At 34.9% G+C, this 19,332-nt stretch overlaps 1 protein-coding gene across 2 annotated transcripts in view; it reads right to left on the bottom strand.

The window, feature by feature from the left end:
* Positions 1 to 287: 287 nt before the first annotated feature.
* FAM91A1 (family with sequence similarity 91 member A1) overlaps positions 288 to 19,332 on the bottom strand; it is a 47,192-nt gene continuing 28,147 nt past the window's right edge. The window contains exons 16-24 of one of the 2 annotated variants that reach the window (XM_069466014.1): positions 18,074 to 18,222; positions 16,626 to 16,760; positions 16,382 to 16,495; positions 10,960 to 11,032; positions 9,018 to 9,167; positions 6,956 to 7,060; positions 6,315 to 6,438; positions 4,880 to 4,949; positions 288 to 2,870 (exon numbers count right to left, since the gene is read on the bottom strand). In XM_069466014.1, coding sequence (XP_069322115.1) covers positions 2,685 to 2,870; positions 4,880 to 4,949; positions 6,315 to 6,438; positions 6,956 to 7,060; positions 9,018 to 9,167; positions 10,960 to 11,032; positions 16,382 to 16,495; positions 16,626 to 16,760; positions 18,074 to 18,222 — 1,106 coding nt within the window. In that variant the 3' untranslated portion in view covers positions 288 to 2,684. The remainder of the gene's footprint in view (positions 2,871 to 4,879; positions 4,950 to 6,314; positions 6,439 to 6,955; positions 7,061 to 9,017; positions 9,168 to 10,959; positions 11,033 to 16,381; positions 16,496 to 16,625; positions 16,761 to 18,073; positions 18,223 to 19,332) is intronic. The other variant, XM_069466015.1, reaches the window with a different exon arrangement.

Consider the following 19,332-nt stretch of genomic DNA (forward strand, 5'->3'; position numbering starts at 1 on the left):
AGAAAGGAACTTTCAGGAGATTAAACACATTTTCATAGTAATTTGATCAACACCACAGTTTATTTGTAAACATGTCATATGTGTCAATAATCAAATTGACAACACTTTATACATTTCATTGTATAATATTAACATCCTAACAGAAAACAACCCACTGTATTCAGTTACAGTTTTGGTACTTTAAAATTCTTAAATACAAATTGTATTTGAAACACTGAACATAAAAAAGAAACAGGAATTATAAAGAAAACTGACAACAAGAAACCAATACTCCCCCAAAAGACAAATACAAAATCATCTAGTTACATATTAAAAAAAGAAAGGAAATTAGAAGACTATTTTTTAAAATGATATGAAGTTGCATTTCTTTAGATGCATTTGAGAGGTCAAATTATACCATACTAAATTCTGTGTCCCTTTTAGCCAAATGAAATTTCTTGAAACATTTGCAAAATAATTGGATAAAAATTTTTCATGAATCTTCTTTGGCAAATAATGAAGTCTACATTTTAAATTTACCTTCTTGTTTAATTAGATCAATACTTGTAAGATTTAAGGGATTACATGTTTTAATGTATGAATAAAACAAAGGCAAATTCTTATATAAAGTAAAGCACAAACATCAGCATTTCACATTTTGCTAAGAGCTCTACAAATGCAGATTCTTCCTCCTTAAGAGTATGAGAGGTCTTCAGCTGCGAATAAGATGATTACTCTTTCCTCACTCAACACATGAAACTAGAGCTGACCCCACGTTTTTTCAGTACTTTCCCTAAAATTCATGATCATTATTAGGTTCTACTTCTTCTTCCATTATTTCTCAAAGGAAGTATAGCAGCAAATCACTCCCATATTTTAACCTTTAAACTCACCAACAGGTTCACGGTCAACAACTACAAATATTCAATTCTTTATTAGTGTACATGTTATTACAGCTTGTTCCTTTATATTGTTAATATAGGAATAAATAAAATAACTACAGTTAATTCAGACAAAGAAAATTAAAATGAGATTAAAGAGCCCTGATCAAATAAAATACTTAAAACTTTCAGTTGAAAAACCGTAAAAGTTACATACATACATACCTAATAGTGCCAGGAATGTACAATATCAATTATTGGAAAAATAAATGATTCACAGTCATAAGAAATTATTTTAATATTAGTATGTATTTTCCTTTTATGGACAAACATAACATACACGTGGTTTCTACCTTCTATAGGACAAAGTAGAAAACTAGATGCTACTGCATTTACCCCAAACACAGCACTGCCTGTGCCACAGATAACCTGGTCCAAAATATTCAATTCTATAGATAGGCCATGGGATTGAATACATGGTTATGATAACAGTTTTAAGAAAGGCATATATTTCCAGAAGTACATTAAATACACAAATGTCAGTTCTATAAATAACAAAAATTATCAGCAAAAATGTTTAGGTTATATAATAACATTCCCAAATTTTCTAATTCTTTAAGTGTTTCAGATATATCTTGTCTAACCAGTTAGTTTGGTTACAGTTTTAAACTAGCAAACCATTACCCTATAAGAGGAGCTAAACTATAACACTGCACAAACTTCCCAAGCAAGGTAACTTGAAAAGTCTAAAAAGTGATTCCAATTATTGTAATTAACATTTGTGATACTAAAAGAATCAATGACTCAAGAAACACTTTGAAATTAGTCAATTTTTCTTTATCATTTCTTAAAAAACTATTCACATAAATTTAAGATCCAGATTGCTTAAGACTATGTCTTCAAATTAGGTTTATCACTAAGGAGTTTTGATCCAAAGACACAGCCTTAATGCTTGTAATATGTAATTCTAATCTAAAATCACAATCCTTGGTTTGAAAACATCAAAGCTAAGAAACAAAAAATACATCAGGGTGAAGACGTGCAGCAGCTGCAGCTACCAGAGTGGAAAATAAATTCTATTTTTTTCCATAAAGACTCTATGAAAATATAAAGCCCAAAGTGAGTGACAACAGAAGTCCACATATAAACAGTGTTTAAAAATAGAATGTTTTCCAAAGCTTCTTATGAGATGTCACTGAATAGTCATAGTCTAAGACCTTATAAATCAAGGTTAAATTATACATAAATATGTTGATTTACATACCTTCAACAATGCTCCACTGATATACATAATTTACAGACATCCACAGGAATTCTTAATGCCCCATCATATCATCTCTCAATACTGGATGTTTATTGGTTTATAGTTTTACTACTTTAAGTACCAAGAAGCCTTTTCAGAGGAAGAGTTCTATCTCTTCCCTTGATCCCCTAAAGTATAGGTAACAAAATATAAAACTAAACAAGATTTATGTTTGATAAACTAACATATAAAAAATTACCACTGCAATATTCATAGTGACTGCTTATAAACATAACAGTCATCGTAAAGCCTATAAAGTATATCCTTAGTTTTATAAAAGAAATGCAGATTGTCTCAAGGTAAAAAATACAGTGCTGGCTGCTAAAAAGCACTTTGTTGCAATAAGGTATGCAATAATGAGCAAAACTTCAGAAAACATGAACATGTTCCCCAAACTTTTACTATCAGTTAAGCAAGAATTGCACAGCAGCAGCAGGGTGCTTTTTAGTGGCTGACACTATAAAGCTAACGTTCAGAAAGAAAAAAGGCAGAAAGTGTGAGCAACAAATGGTGTAACCAAATTATTGCAAACGGAGATTAGCAATAAGAAGTGAGGAAGGTGACTGTCCACTCCATTCTGACAAGATACCATCTTTAAATATTAAGTTTTTTGCAGGCAGTGGAACACCCATATCAGCATAAGATGACTGTGAAAGCAAACTCGAAAAACTGGGCTCTGCATGAATATCCAATGTTGAAGCACCTTCCTAAAAGATCAAGAAACAAGAGAAATAATCTATATTCAATACTTTACCAAACCACTTAATGTAACTAATGAGAAATATGGACCTTAATTACCTAAGAAATGTTTATGGAATGCAAAGCACTACAGGAGATGTAAAGAACTACCTCATGGAGCCCCCCCAAAAATCAATGACCTGATCAAAGCCCCCAATAATCAATTAACACATGCAAAAATGACTAATACAAGTCAGACTGTAATAAGTGCTCTGAAATAAACAGAAATAATGGGCTATGAAACTATGGGATAAGAAAGAGTTAATTGTTAAGTGCCAGAACAATCTATCTACTCCAGGCTTCTCAGATTCATATATTCAGCACAGACCACTCCCTAGATCTCCAGGCTCAAATATCCATCTATCTGACATCTCCTCTCAGATGTTTCCCTTTGCATTCTAAACTTGGCACGTCCACCACTGAACTCCCAAAATTTCCCCCACCCCTTCTGCCCCAGACTTCTCTACTCCAGACGTTGGGTTAATCAAGAAATATGAGAATCACTCTTGATCCCTCCCTTCTTCCACACCCCTAATCTTTTCCTCATTTAATTCATCATCAAGTTTTATCACTCTATCTCCAAAACATATTCCAAATTAGTTTGCTTTATTCAGTCACCACGGTTTACTTTATTCCTTCACCAAGGCCAGTGATCTCCAAAATGGGGCACTCATTCCAAAGTAAGGTACAGTATTGAAAGAATTTTGGAATTTCTCTCTTTATTGCATCCTTATAAAATTTCTATTTTTGATATATACATAATTTATTGATATAAAAGTATATATATGTGTAATAAAAAAACTTTATTGGGGACACATGCAAAATTTGGTGTTTTCATGAAAAAGGGTACTCAACTACCAGAATTTCTTGCTTAGGCCATTATAATAGCCACCAAAATGAACTTAATTTCTACCCTTGTCCCTTCCTAAACTATTCTCCAAAGAGTAATTAATATTTTAAAACAATCAGAAATGTCTCTCCTCTGTTTAAAAGCCTTTAATCATTTCTCTTTGCACTCAGCGTATTATACAAAATTCTGAACATAACAGCAGAAGACCCTCCACACCATGGCCCTGACCTCCTCTTCAACCTCACCTCTTGCCACTACCCCTCTTTCACGAGTGGTCTGCCACACTGGCCTTGTTTTGTTTCCTTGTACACTGAGCACTTCCTGACACAGGACCTACATACCTACTAAGTTCTGCCTGGAATACTCTTTTCCATCACTTAGGTTTTGGCTTACATAGTATCTCCCACCATTTCAATTAGGTCTACCTGCAGATTCCATCATAATGGAATGCAGGTTTGGCTCCATCAAAGTAAAATCCGTAATTACTTATGTATTTTCATGTTTATTTGACCATTGTCTCATATAACACTATAAGCTCCCTCAGTGTCTTACATATCACTATTTCCCTAGCACCCAGCAAAAGGTATGGCATAGAGTAGACTCAAGTTTTATTAAATGAGTGAATGAAACAAAACTCCAAAATATTGATTTCATAATGTTAGACCAGATATTCTGAACAGAAATATTCCATTCTAAAAGTTTATATATAAATCAAGTCTAGAATATCCTTCCTTTCCTTGTGGGGAAGACAAAAGGTCCACAGCACTGGCCTTCACTGCCACAGCAGGCAACCCCCTCCTGGGGGTGGACAACACTGCAATCATTACTGGAGTACACCATAGCCAAGAACCAGCACCTCGCATGGGTGCACAGCCCGTAACAGATGCTTAACACATTTCTGTTGAATAAAGCACTGACACAAAACAAAGAAATCAAGCTTTGGTCTCTGAAAACCTGGACAATGAAATGTGCAAGTAAATTAACTTCTTGAACCTCAGAGTCTTCACTTATAAAATGAAATTAATGCTTATTTCATATCTTGCTGCTGTGGAAACTGAAAAACATCAAAGTGTCTTGCATATATAAAGGTCTATACAAGTATTATTTAGACTTTTTGTTTTCTGTTACCTGGAATGAGTGAACAAAGTTAAGGACTTGTAGAGAAAGTTTTCTACTGGAATGTAAGAGGTTTTGAAGGCTAAAACCAAAAAGAGAGAGAAAAAGTTTAAAATAAACATAATGGTAAGAATATCTCACAAGAGTTTAATTTTAGCAATTTAAATGTATTTACATACATATTTACATCCTGATTAATCACATGAAAAATTTAAAAACCAATTTCAATGCTTTTCATCAATAAAATGTCTGCTTATTTTAATAGGGAGTAATAATGCATAAAAAGGTCATTATGAAGTAAATATATTAATATAACCAAAATTGAAGTTACTGTTTAAAAACAAACATTTCAACTATTAGTAAATTTAAATGTTAAATGAAAGAAAACTGAAATGAAGATTTAAGCACTTTGAGGAATGACAAGTATGACACAAACCACTTCAAACAGCCAAAATAATTTTAAAAGACAACCTGATAGAACATCTGACAGGTTTAACACATATCAGCCCACCTAAAGGAAATATTTTCTCAAATATGTAAATCAGTAAAAATTTTGATGGCAATTTATAAAGTTTCATAGTATTTCTACTTTTTATTCATGTATATTAGTTACTTTATTTTCAGAGGATAGATGTTAAAATTGATAATTGAGTACTTTTAATTTTCTGACATAAGCTACATTAAACCAATCAAATGAATTATTATCCAGCTTTGTTTTCCTAAATCAAGAAGTCGAGGAGTTGCTTGAGAACTTGGGATTGGTGGGGGTATGGGAGGAGTGGGGAGGGAATCTAGGAGATCTGTGGATATTAGCCTTCCAAGTCACCATCGTGACAATTAGATTCAATGATATTTTTTCCTACTTATCCAGCTTTCGTCTCAGAATTTTACAACATTCCCTCTTAGCAGGCATTCCCAATGGATCAGAGCTGCCGTGAGATAAAACCTATGTGTCATCTCTGAACCTATGCATCATTTCTCATTTAAGAAAATGTAGAAAGTGAAGAAAATGTTGAAAGTTGCTATAATTCCACCACAAGAGATAACCACTATTAACATAATACAACTTGAGGGTATGTTAAGAGCAAGAGAAGTACATAAAGGAAATTTTCTACAGATACATATACATATGTTGATATTTATTTTAAAAAATAGGTTCATACTCCATATAAGCATGCCCATTTCACCACAACCTCACCAAACCTAGGTAACTAAGTAAATATAATTAACCAAAATATGTACCTGAAATGTTTGTGACTGATTTCCGATCTAGTGAAATTTAATTTTGAAAAATATAGGAAAACCCTTAAACTAGCAATCTGAACAAATATATACAGGGCAATTACTACATTCATGTACAGAATAAAAGAAAGCAAGATATAGTAACTATTCACTGACAGCCTAAAAGTCAAGTAGATAAAAAGATTATAATAAATATAAACCTCACCTCTCTTTTCTGCAAAGGCCATGTGTAGCAATTTTCCTACAAACTTTCTGGTTTAACTCAGAACTAAACAGTGGAATTCCAAAACACAGCTCAAGAGGAACCCAATCTGCTTCTGTTGTGGCACCTAAAAAAGGATACGTAAACTTATTTTTAAAACCATATATATTTGTATATATCATATGACTGACAAGGGTTTCTTGACCTGAGGTTCATAGATTCCTCCTGCCCCAGTGATATCCAGCAATGGGCTTGGCAGAGGAGGGGTACTCAAAAGGGGCCAGTTAATCTCTGTAACAGGATAGTATTTTTTTGAGTATGCACTTGTGTCTGGGGAGAAGGTACACAGCTTTCATCAAATGTTCAAAGTAATCATTGCCCCAAAAAGAATATTGCAAGACATGTGCAAGATGAAAGAATGAATCAAAATATTTAACACAGGAATAATGAAATTTATTATTTTCAAGTAATAATGTTATACTACTTGAATTGTTATTTTAAGTATATAAAAATGTTTCCTAGAAAACTCTTATTAAAAAGTCCATTATGGATAATAGAAAAATGACATGCAAATGACTTGACTTAGAAAAGTTAAACTCCAGAAATTAGTCTAATAAAATTGCAAAAAAGTTTTAACACCTTACCAGAGATTTGCTTTGTTGCTGAATCTACAGTTGCTTCCTCAATGACCATTTCAAATGATTCTGTACTCCCATTTACATCTGAGCCAGAAGCTAAATCAGGTTCTCCTTATAATTAAAGGGAATATACAATATTAGGATTCTAGGAATTAGCAGAAGTTGTCAATAAATCAGTCTTACCATAAAGAGGACTTTAGGCAATAGCAATGATTATGGGGGCAGGGAAAAGAATAATGTTTGGCCTAAAGTGGTTCTAAACCAGGAATGCAATTTTGACCTCCCAAGGGACATGACTGGAGACGGGATGCTAATCATATCTACAGATACCAAACATCCAGGACAATCCTTCATGACAAAGAATTATCCAGCTCAAAATGCAAATAGTGCTGAGACTGAGCAACTGTGGCCTCAGGAAATCAAAATTCAGAAAGCAGGTCACAAATTCAGACTTTCATTTAGATCATTATTAAAGCTGTTTATATCCCTGTGGAAATAATCAGTCTGATTACGTTAACCCTCTTGAGAATTCTTTTTTGATTCCTCACGTCTTCAACATATAAAATCCTCCAAGATCTCTTAGACCTTACCTAACTCTCTACTCGTATCTTCTACTGCTATCCAACAAATTCTTTCTTTTGGCCATGATGAGTTACTGTTTCCTAATTCCCTCTGCCTGAAAGGCTGGCACTCTCCAAAAAAAAAAAAAAAACAAAACCAATATTCATCTTTTGTCTAGCTAACTTTTCATTTTTCAAAACTCAGTTCAAACGTCACCTTCCCTAAGAGCCCTTCTCTGGTAGCTCAACAGGGCTAAGATATTACTTCTCTGTTTGCAGTTTAAGCACATCCCTATTACTGTCATTAACACTACAATGTAGGCTGATTCAATTGTTTGTCTCCCTTCTAGGATTTTAGTCTTTGGAATAAAATCTGGTCTAATTAATTTAAATATCTCCAGCACCTAAGCAGGTATTCCATAAATGTTTGTGGAATGAATGACATAAGAAATGTCAGCTGTAGTAGACTCATGCTTTGAAATGACTGCCTAAGTCATAGCCCTCTTGTCTAGAAAATGCCCCTGCAATATTTAGCAGTCAACTACTGAAAGCTACCCTCCTCCTCTGGCGAAAGACAAATGATCCAGGAGTAGACATCTGTCACAAAGGGAGCCAATCTAATCCACTGGATGGCTAGAAATCAACCACATTTTCTCAGGATTCCAAACTAAGAGGGAGGCTTATGGAATATTATTAATCACTGGCAGGCATGTGAATTGAAAGGTCTCCCAGGATCAATGAACAAGAGCCAGCATCATGGCAACCAAAGCCACATATAAGCCGATATTTATGCCAGAGCAGAAACAACCAGCATGAGAAAGTGATTTGAAAATGGACTTTCAAATGGCAAAGAAAGTGGTATCTAATGAAAATTAGCTGTTGTCAATATGCAGGACAGATTGGAGAGACAAGGAGAGGCCAGGAAGGCTAAGCAGGGAATGAGTGCAATAACACATGAGTAAGGTACCCAGACTCAGACTAGAATAGCAATTGTAGAGAATTAAAAAAGAAGAGAGAGGGGAAGAAATAAATGAGAGGCATTTCTAAAGTCTAATTCACAGAACTTAGAAACTAAATGGACATAGCAGAAAAAAGAAAAGGATGAGACAAAGATTTTAGGCCTGGGTAACTAAGACAATGGTGCCTTTGACAAAAAGAAAAGTTGAAAGGGAAAAACTATTAAGTCTATTTTGGAAACATTTTTACAAAAAGACTTGAGTTCTGAAATCATCACCCTATAAAACTAACTTAACTCAAAGCTTATAAACACAGATGTGACTGTAAAGGGCTAAAAGCCCAAAATCCATTCTGTATTCCAACTCTATTTTCTCCATTTGAACAACTGACATTTGTCCAAATGATGTTACAAAATATTTTCTCATCCTTCAGTGAAAGAACATTAAATATTAAATAATTCAACATACTCACAAAGGTCTGCTGCTTTTTATATATTAAGGTTGTGTTAAACTCGAAAACAATTATCTTAATTCAAAGAACTATTGGCTAACCTCTCTCATCAGAAGCATCACTGAGTTTTCTATTTACAAGTTGGCTAGAAACATTCAACATGGTGACATATCCACAGAAATGCTGCAAGTCCACTTTGTTCCTTAATATTTGCAATGCTTTATGAACACCCATATTGACACGAGTGAATTCTAAGAACAAAGAGTTGACATAACATTAGTGAATAGTTTTATAACACAACACCAACTTAAATATACTTTTCTTTATTAAACATTCCTAGAACTACTTTAATACTTTAATATATCAAGACTGATTCCCATGAAGAAATATATGTGAATACAAAAGAATATTGTTCACATATAACGTATTTACAGTCTTTAAGAAGCATGTACCAATTACCTGCTAAATAAGCAAATAAAGCCAATCAGTGGCAAATTCTCTAGACTTCTCTTTGTGGTTCTATTCTGCCTGGAAAACTTACTTGGTGGGCTTCTATCAGGAAATGTATTAAATACAATAATATTTTTTAAAAATTTAAGAAAAGCAAAATTATTCTTATTGAAACTAAAGCTAACAATGTATTTGAGATCATATGCCTAAATTATTTACATGTTAGCTCAAGTTCTCATAAATATGCAAATTTATAAAAGAGAAAGATGCTTTATATCAAAATATGAAGATACCTCTTTTCTATAATCTCCCAAGGCAAGGCATCCATTAATCAGTTGAGATTTTACATATTTTATATATTTTAAGACGCTGTTGTCACTACATCTTCAGGTAAATAAATATTTTTTTATTAGAACTCATAAAGTGTTGGAAGATTAAGTGGCAAAGTTTAGGAATAGGGACTAATTTGGGAGAGAAAACTCTTCAAGTTTTAAACATATTTATTCACAATACGGAGAAGAAAGAAAAATCTTAAACATGAGGCTTCTGCAGTCTAGCCATATGAAATGGAAAAAGGTATTTATAAAATCCTCCCTTTTCCCTTCTTTAGAGGAGTGGAGGAAAGTGGTGACTAATATTTTAGAAGAACAATAAGTTCTACAAAATAATGTAAGTAAATTACTTGAACCTTCACTATTCTCTAAAATCCATATAATTAATATGGCTCTAAGAATCAGAAAAATAGATTACAATAAAGCAGTTTTGCATGTAGCAGGAAACAGAAGTTGTATATAAATATGTGTAAGTTTTAATCATAGTATTTTTGTTTTGAATATATATAATGGCAATATTCAACAGAAAAAAGGTATCGTCTATATTATAAAAGAATGAATATGCTTTTACAGAAATTCTCTGAGCATCTTACATCAAATGTACTGTAGTTCACATTCATTTCTAGAAAGAGATAATGTTAAACAGGGCTTTTCTGCATTCATTCTAACAAGCCTTGATTTAGCAAAAACCCTGTATCCACTCAAATCCCCTCTAATAGCAAAAATAAAATTTAACAGCAAAAATAAATGCTGAAATGAGAAATACATGCAGGTGTTCTATAAACTACACACTGACACTGAAAACTCTGCATTGAACACTTTGAAACTTCCCCCCACAAAAAGAATGTATGGAACATTGAGGGAAAAAAATCAACTTTCTAAGCATAAAATCTTCCCTGTGACTTATGGCTTATCTTCTCCCCCAACCTTCAAGTAAACAGACAATAAAAGGAAACTAAGAGGATCAACATAGAGAAAATCGAGTCTTCCATCCAGGCAGATAGATAATCCACTTGTTGTCTTCAACTCCAAGACAGACTAGTATATTTTCACAGGTTCTAAATGGGTCTTATTCTATCAGTTTCTTTGTGGATAAAACACATGACAAAAAACTACCTTGTGCTAATGCTCTTTAATAGCAGAATAGTGAGAACCTAGAACTTAAAAATTTTGAGAATTTATTTCCTGTCATGTTTCCCACCAAATTGTTGACATGATTAATGATAAGAAAAAAAGTCAATGTATACAATTCAAAAAGTACCTCCTTGTAGTTCTGTTTCATCAAATGGAAACGGTATATGGACAGTTTCTCCTATCCCATGCAAACCATGACCCTAAACATAAAGAAACAAAAGTTGAAAGGTGTAAGAGAAACCTACATTTCCAAAAATTGATAATAAAACAATAAATAAGATTGTGTCACGATGGTATATTCTACATTAATATATCACCAAAATGCTTTCAACAATTTTCTATTTTTCTATAGCAATGACAATATTATGTGTATATTAACCTATAAGGCAATGTTTCTCAAATTGAGTGTATAGGCCGATAAAAAAAAACAACAAACAGAGGCTGATTTAACAGGTAAATGAGGTATTAGTCAAGTGAAGACTGAATGAGGGGACCAGGCCTGATGGCTCACGTCCGTAATCCTAGCACTCTGGGAGGCTGAGGTGGGTGGATTGTTTGAGCTCAGGAGTTCAAGACTAGCCTGAGCAAGAGCGAGACCCCGTCTCTACTAAAACAATAGAAAGAAATGAGCTGGACAACTAAAAATACATATAGAAAAACAGCCAGGCATGGTGGCACATGCCTGTAGTCAGGATGCCACCTGTAGGCAGTAGGATTGCTCGAGCCCAGGAGTTTGAGGTTGCTGTGAGCTAGGCTGACGCCATGGTACTCTAGCCTGGGCAACAGAGTGAGACTTTGTCTAAAAAAAAAAAAAAAAAAAGACAGAATGAGGCCAAGTATACTTGCACAAGGGTTAGCTTCTGAGAGAGACAAAGAGACAAAGGTGGAAGAATCCCTACAATCACATGGCATACCATGGACTAACTGAACTCAAACTCACAAACAACCAAAATGTCCACCAATAGAGGACTAGTTAAATAAGTTAATAGTACATATTTTCAATACATTTGCAAAAAGAAAGAGGAAGCTCTCTATGAACTGAAATGGAAAGATCTTCAATTGCTACCTGGAAAAGCCCGGGGCACATGAGTGTGTAATTGCCTGCATATGCACAAAGACATATGCATATCCTTCCTCTAGAAAGAAACAGCAGAAACTAATAGATGTGGTTATCTGATTTAAAGGAGAGATGGGGAGTGGGAACTTGGTAGACAGGGGGACTGATACTTCTCTCGGTACACCTTTTAATAGTATTTTAATTTTGGGGCCGGGCGCGGTGGCTCACGCCTGTAATCCTAGCACTCTGGGAGGCCGAGGTGGGCGGATCGTTTGAGCTCAGGAGTTCGAGACCAGCCTGAGCAAGAGCAAGACCCCACCTCTACTAAAAATAGAAAGAAATTATATGGACAGCTAAAAATATATATAGAAAAAATTAGCCGGGCATGGTGGCGCATGCCTGTAGTCCCAGCTACTCGGGAGGCTGAGACAGGAGGATCGCTTGAGCTCAGGAGTTTGAGGTTGCTGTGAGCTAGGCTGACGCCACGGCACTCACTCTAGCCTGGGCAACAGAGTGAGACTCTGTCTCAAAAAAAAAAAAAAAAAAAAAAATTTGAATCATGTGAATGTATTAATTCAAAATTAAATTAAAAATCGAATCTGCCCACCATACTCCCATGTAACAAATAATTCAATCATATGCAGTTAATGTTATTTATTTGAATTTCATTTGTTTTAAAGTTTTGCTTACACTTAATACTTAAGTTTAAGTTTAGAGTTGTGTAATAACAATAAGCATGAAGAATTTAATTTTATGTTTATATATATTTAGTACTATCATAATGGAAAATTTAACAAAGGATCTATAAATATTTCCCTTTAAAAGAGACCTATATACTACACAAATTCAAGAAACCCTGATATATCCAAGAGAAATCATACTGTTAGTTGTTTTATAAAACAATTTGAATACGTCTGACAGCTCTCTTCTACTCCATTGATAGGTTTATGATTTAACCCTAAAACAGATAGTTCCAATAAAATCATAGTTTTAAGCAAAATCTTTTGTAATGTTTAAAATTCCAGCAAGGTGAATTTTTTCCATGAAATTTAATAAATGAGGTATTCTTTTTTAGCAAAAGCAAAACTCTTTGACAAATGCTTTAAAAACAGGCACTGTCTACTGATTTGGTTATGTTTTCCTATCCATATTTTGCAGTACCAAAGAAACAAAACCAAAAACCTAACTTGGCTTTATCGACTGAGTACTGCCTATTATAGAACAGACTTTGCAATCACCGCACCGAACACACACACATATTTTACAGGTAAGGAAAACTGAAGCTCAAAGATATGGACGCCTGACCCACAACAGGACGGGAAAGAGGGATGGGCCACCCAGTGCTCCCTCACTCGATTTCTACTGCCACTACCACTACAGCTTTACACTGTCTGAGATCTTCCTATGTGCTCAACACACTGCGAAGCATTTATGTAATTATCCATCTCACTTATTCTCTTCAACCACCTTATAAAGACAGGAACTTTTATTATCTCCAGTTTACAGGTAAAGACACTAAAGTTCAAGGAGGTTATTTAATTTGCCCGAGATTACTAATGAGTGTAGAACTAAGATTTGAATTTAGGCAGTCTGACTTAAGTTCATGTCTACCCATTCTATTATGTTATCTCCCACCACTGCCCCTACTACATTTTTTCCCTGGCTAATCTCATCCTCTCATGGTTTTAACCTCATCTACCTGCTGAAGCCGACACTTAAGTCAATCTCTCTTGTTCAATCTCGCATTTGAATTTCAGAATATTTCTTTACCACCCAAATGTCCCACAGGTACACCTTATACTCAACATGCTCAGAACACAACACATCATGTGCCCCAAAAGCCAGCTCTTCCTCCTGTATTCTCTCAACTAGTGAAACCCCTTTACCTTCACAAGTCAAATACCCCAGGATCATTCTTCCCTCTTCCCTTATCTTTCTCATATATCTGATCAATTCTATTAATTGTATATTTGTAATAGTTCTTAAATCCATCTTTTCCTTTCAATTCTTATTACTCCTTCCCTGATTTGAGCCACCTTTATCTCTTCTCTAGACCACTACACACAATCCTACCTGGTCTCCTCTTGCAGCTTCCCCTCAACACATCCATTCTCAATACAGTCCCCAGGTGGATTCCTATAACACGTCACCATGTTAATCCCCTGCAGGAACCCTGTAATTGCTGCCATCAATCTACAGGTTAAAGTCTGAGCTCTACAGCAGGACATTCAGGGCCTGCCCACTTCTCCACACTCATCTCTGACCACGATCCCACCATATTCCAACTCACTTCTAAAAAATACAGATCAACTTATAGGCCCTGGCACATGTCATGTCACTTCATATTCTTATTCACTTATTCAACAAACACTAGTTGGACAACTACTAAGAGCCAAGCACTGTGCTAGGCACCAGGGAAGTAGCAGTGAAGGAAAAGAAAAAAATCCCTACCCAGAGATTTATTCATGCTGACCTCTCTACCTGGTCTGGCTCTCTTTTAAATCCTTTTTATTCAGCCCGGGTCTCACTTTCTCTAAGGAGCTTCCCGAAAGCTCTTCTCCTTGCCCCTAGGCTGGATTGGGTACTTCTCTTTAATTCTTCCACTGTACATAGTTCTATTCAGCACAAAGCCAAAAGTGAAACTGACTCCTTATGCAACTTTTCCACCATCCTTAAACTCCTTGAAGATGGTGGGGGGGGGGTGTCTTATTTGTATATCTAATATATATAATTAGCACAGAGTATGGCACATTCAATTTTTAGATGAAGGAATTAATGAAATCTTTATTGAGAATGTAATATGTACCAGAAAGTGAACTATACACTTCACATTTACATTCTCATTTCATTCTCAACAACTCTAAGTTGCCTACCACACATTAGCTATTATTATTTTTGTTATTATACAGTAGATATTGTCATCTCCATTTTACAGGTGAGAAACAAAGTATAAGGAGTAGTATCAAAATGTCACACAGCCCAATAAGCACATGAAAAGAGGCTATACATTATGCACATCAATATTATAATGAGATAACCACTTCATACCCACTAGAGTGGTTATAGTCAAAAAGTCAGATAGTACCAACTGTTGGTGGGAAAGTAAAAGGATGCAGCCACTTTGCAGAACAGTCTGGCAGTTCCTCTAACACTTAAACACAGAGTTACCATATGACTCAGCAATTCCATCCCCAGATATATAGCCAAGACAAATGAAAACATATATACACACAAAAACTTGTACACAAATGTTTATAATAGCACTGTTTATAACAGCCAAAAGATGGAAACAACCCAAATGTCCATCAACTGATGAATGGATAAATGAAATATAGTATATCCATACAACAGAATATTTGGCCATAAAAGGGAATGAGGTACTGATATACATAATATACACGACGAATCTTGAAAACATTATGCTAATGAAAGAAGCCAGTCACAAAAGACCATATGTTATGATTCCATGCATATAAATGCCCAGAATAGGAAAATGTGTAGAGATAGGAAGTAGTGTTGTTTAAGACTGCGGGGAGGTTGAATAGGGGGCACAAAATAAGGCAAAATAAGGTAGTGATAACTAAAGGGTATAGGATTTCTTTTCTTTCTTTCCTTTTTTTTTTTTTTTTTTAAATTTCTTGTAGGGATGGGCTCTCACTATGTTGCCCAAGCTGGTCGTGAACTTCTGGGCTCAAGTGATCCTCCCATCTTGGCCTTCCAAATAGCTGGGATTACAGATCTGAGCCACGGTGCCTGGCCCAGGGTTTCTTTTTGAGATGATAAAAATTTTCTAAAATTGAGTGTAGTGTCAGCTGTGAATATACTAAAAACCACTGAATTGTACAATTTAAATTGATGAATTATATGGTATGTGAATTATATCTCAATACAGTAGTCTCCCCTTTTCTATGGTTCACTTTCCAGTTTCAGTTATCCACGGTATGAAAATACGTGAGTACAGTACAATAAGATATCTTGAGACCACAATCATTCACATAACTTTTATTATAGCATATGGTTACAATTAGTCTATTTTATTTCTAGCTATTATTGTTAATCTCTTACTATGTCTTAATTTATAAATTAAACTTTATCATAGCATGTATGTTATATATAGGAAAAAACAGTACATATAGGGTTTAGTACTATCCATGATTTCAGGAATCCACTGGGGGTCTTAGAACAGATCCCCTTGCAGATAAGGGGGAACAATTGTAAAGCTATTATTTAAAAACAAAAAATACTGGTCACACAGCCAGCAGAGGGTGAAGCTAGAATTCAAACCTGGGTCTAACTGCAAAGTCCATGTTGTTTCTACCACCCCCACACTGCCAAAGGGCCAAGACTGAAACCCACATCTCTGATTCCTTATGCTTCTACTGTATAAATTTCAAATTATTGACATCCGATTGCAACTCAGTAGAAAGTGAGCCAAGTTATGATCTTTACAATGAAAATCCAAAGTTGATTATTTCAAATGAGGTAACCGTACCTGAATTAAAACCGCAGAATGTGTTAAAGCATCATTCAACATCGTGAGCACATTTGATGTAGGAACTACCCCAGGATCATGACCCCAAGATGTTATTAGTAATCGATCATAACCCTATTGAAAAGAAATGAATAATCTATAAAATGATATTTATAAATAAAGAAAAAGGTAAGAAAGTTATCTATAATATGCTCACAAATTTCTACCCTCCTCAAAAAAACAACCCAAAATCTCACACACATACCTGGAATATGTCTGGCAATTTTCGAAGTCTTGTACCTTTGGACAGTAAAAGAGATGGTGGTCCTTGTCCAGTAATATGATAAATGTACAGTTTAAACCAGACAGAACTGACTTCTGGGATAGCTGGTCCAATATGCTACAATCATAAAACAAGTAAAATAAAGTTGTACTATTCATCTAATGAAGTCAAATATCACAAGTGACCAAGTATAGTCTTACAAACAGCAAATGCCTCATATAAATGTTAATTGCAATTATCCTGATGAAAATAAATTTTAAATGTTTCATTAAGATAGTTTCAATTTAATACTGCAGTTAAGAAAGTACGTCTTAGCACTGCAATTAAGAGAATGGACTCTGGAATAAACTGACTGCCTAGTTTTAAATCTTGATTTCAGCCCTTCAGCCGTATCACCTTCAGAAGGTCACTTAAGCTCTCTGTGCCTCATTTTGCTCAATCTATAAAACAGCAGTAACATATATACCGCCAGAGGATGCTGTAAGGTTGTTCAAAAGGCTTAAAATAGTACCTGGAATATAATAAACTCTATATTAAAGTGTTAGCTATTATTATCATTAGTCACATACAAATTTTCACAAAAGGTACTACCTACCCTTCCATCCTTTTTACCATTCATCCAAACAGTTCATGGATTCCTACCATGCCCAAAGGTTGTGTTAAAGAAGTGAGGGGGCCCACAAAGAATTATAAAAAAAAGGTTGGTTAAATGCACATCTCTTGCTGAATGCAGAGGACAAAATTTGGCGTGGGGATAGGGTCCTCACCGAAGCAGCAGGAAAAACACAGGCAACAAAATCAACTTTGTACAAGAATCCCTTCCTTTCTTCCACACCATTAAACCCTGCATATTTAGGAAACTAGGTATGATGCAGCACTGAAGAAGAGCAACATAACCCCCACTCTTTGAAAATGGTACAGACAACTTCCTTGTTAAGTACACAAATAAAGGCAACTGATTTATTTTTAAGAAGCAAAAAAAAAACAAAAGTAATTTTCACATATAAATTCTATAGTTAACTAGAGTTTCAGCTTTCAAGCACCATCTTTTCTTTTTAGTTTAGTTAGCATCATAGCCCCATTTCTGAAACATTTCATTTTTCCTAATTAAATTTATCTTAGCCCTCAAAACGATACAGGCTTCCTTCTTAAAGCATCCCAAACATTCTCTTTAAGTTATTCTGTACATGAATAAAATTTTAATCTAACATTTCATAAGTCACTAAATGACACATAAATCATAAATAAAATATACCAATTATACTTCACAAATTGAACATAACATCATCTCACAATGGCATAAAATACAAAACTGCTTTTTCTGAGTCAGTGCTTTTAATATTTGGTATCTGCAAGTTAAGAATTAAGAAAGGAAAACTGACGGTGGTCATGATGGCACAACCAAGTGCATCCTCCCAGTGGGTCTTTACCTGAGGGGTACAGCTGCTGACCGGCCGGATCTCATTGGTGAGGGGAGCCATGGAAACAAGCAGCGTGTAATTTTTGTTCAGAACTCTGCTGCAAGTTGCTGGGTCCAAACCAAGAAGGCTTTCACAGCGTAAGAGATCCAGAGGAAAACCTGAATTACGATCAAGCACATACAGAGACTCAAAGACTGACACCGTGAAACAAAAATGTTGATGATGACATGTGTTAAATGCCTTGAGATTTTAAATTTTTCTGAAAAGGTAGAGTAACTCTATCAAGGAGTACCAAATTTCCTCAAAGACCACTAAGACATTTTAAGATTTTAAGATGAAATTTTTTATTCTTTAGTCTAGAAGATAGTTGTCTATGGGTATTTCTTCAGGCTACCTTTTAACTAAATATGCTTATTTTACCTTACTTCCTCCTTCCATGCCCAGGTACTCCATGACAGATAGCTGCATACAGTTGACCCTTGATTAGGGTTAGGGTGCTGATCCCGTGAGCAGTCAAAAATCTGCATGCAACTTTCAGCTCCCCCAAAACGTAACTATTAATAGCCTACTGTTGACTGGAAGCCTTACTGATAACACAAATAGTTGATTAACATATATTTTGTATGTTATATGTTGTATCATATACTGTATTCTTAAAATAAAGTAAGCTAAAGAAGATGTTATTAAGAAAATCATAAGGAAGAGAAAATATTTACTATTCATTAAGTGGAAGTGGATTATCATAAAGGTATTCATTCTCATCATCTTCATATTGCATAGGCTGAGGAAGAGGAAGGGTTGGTCTTGCTGTCTCAGGGTGGCAGAGGAGGAAGGGGTGGAGGTGGAAGAGGAGGCAGGAGAGACAGAAACACTTGGTGTAACTTTATGGAAATACAATGTAACTTCTGTCTTTTTTTTTTTTTTTTTTCACTTCTCTAAAAATGTTTCTGTATGATACCAATCCTTCCAACATTTCCTTTAGTTTCAGTGCTCTTCTAATAGAAGAGTTTATAAAGTCAAAAGCAGTCTTGAATAATGAGAACCCTTCCACCGGACCGTCTAATGTCAATTTGTTTCCTGGCACTGCTTCTTCTGTAATAAATCTTTTTTTTTTTTTTTTTTTTTTTTTTTTTTTTTTGTTGAGACAGAGTCTCACTTTGTTGCCCAGGCTAGAGTGAGTGCCGTGGCGTCAGCTTAGCTCACAGCAACCTCAGACTCCTCGGCTTAAGCGATCCTACTGCCTCAGCCTCCCGAGTAGCTGGGACTAC

This window comes from Eulemur rufifrons, chromosome 3, assembly GCF_041146395.1.
Source record: "Eulemur rufifrons isolate Redbay chromosome 3, OSU_ERuf_1, whole genome shotgun sequence".
In the NCBI taxonomy this organism is placed as follows: Eukaryota; Metazoa; Chordata; class Mammalia; order Primates; family Lemuridae; genus Eulemur; species Eulemur rufifrons.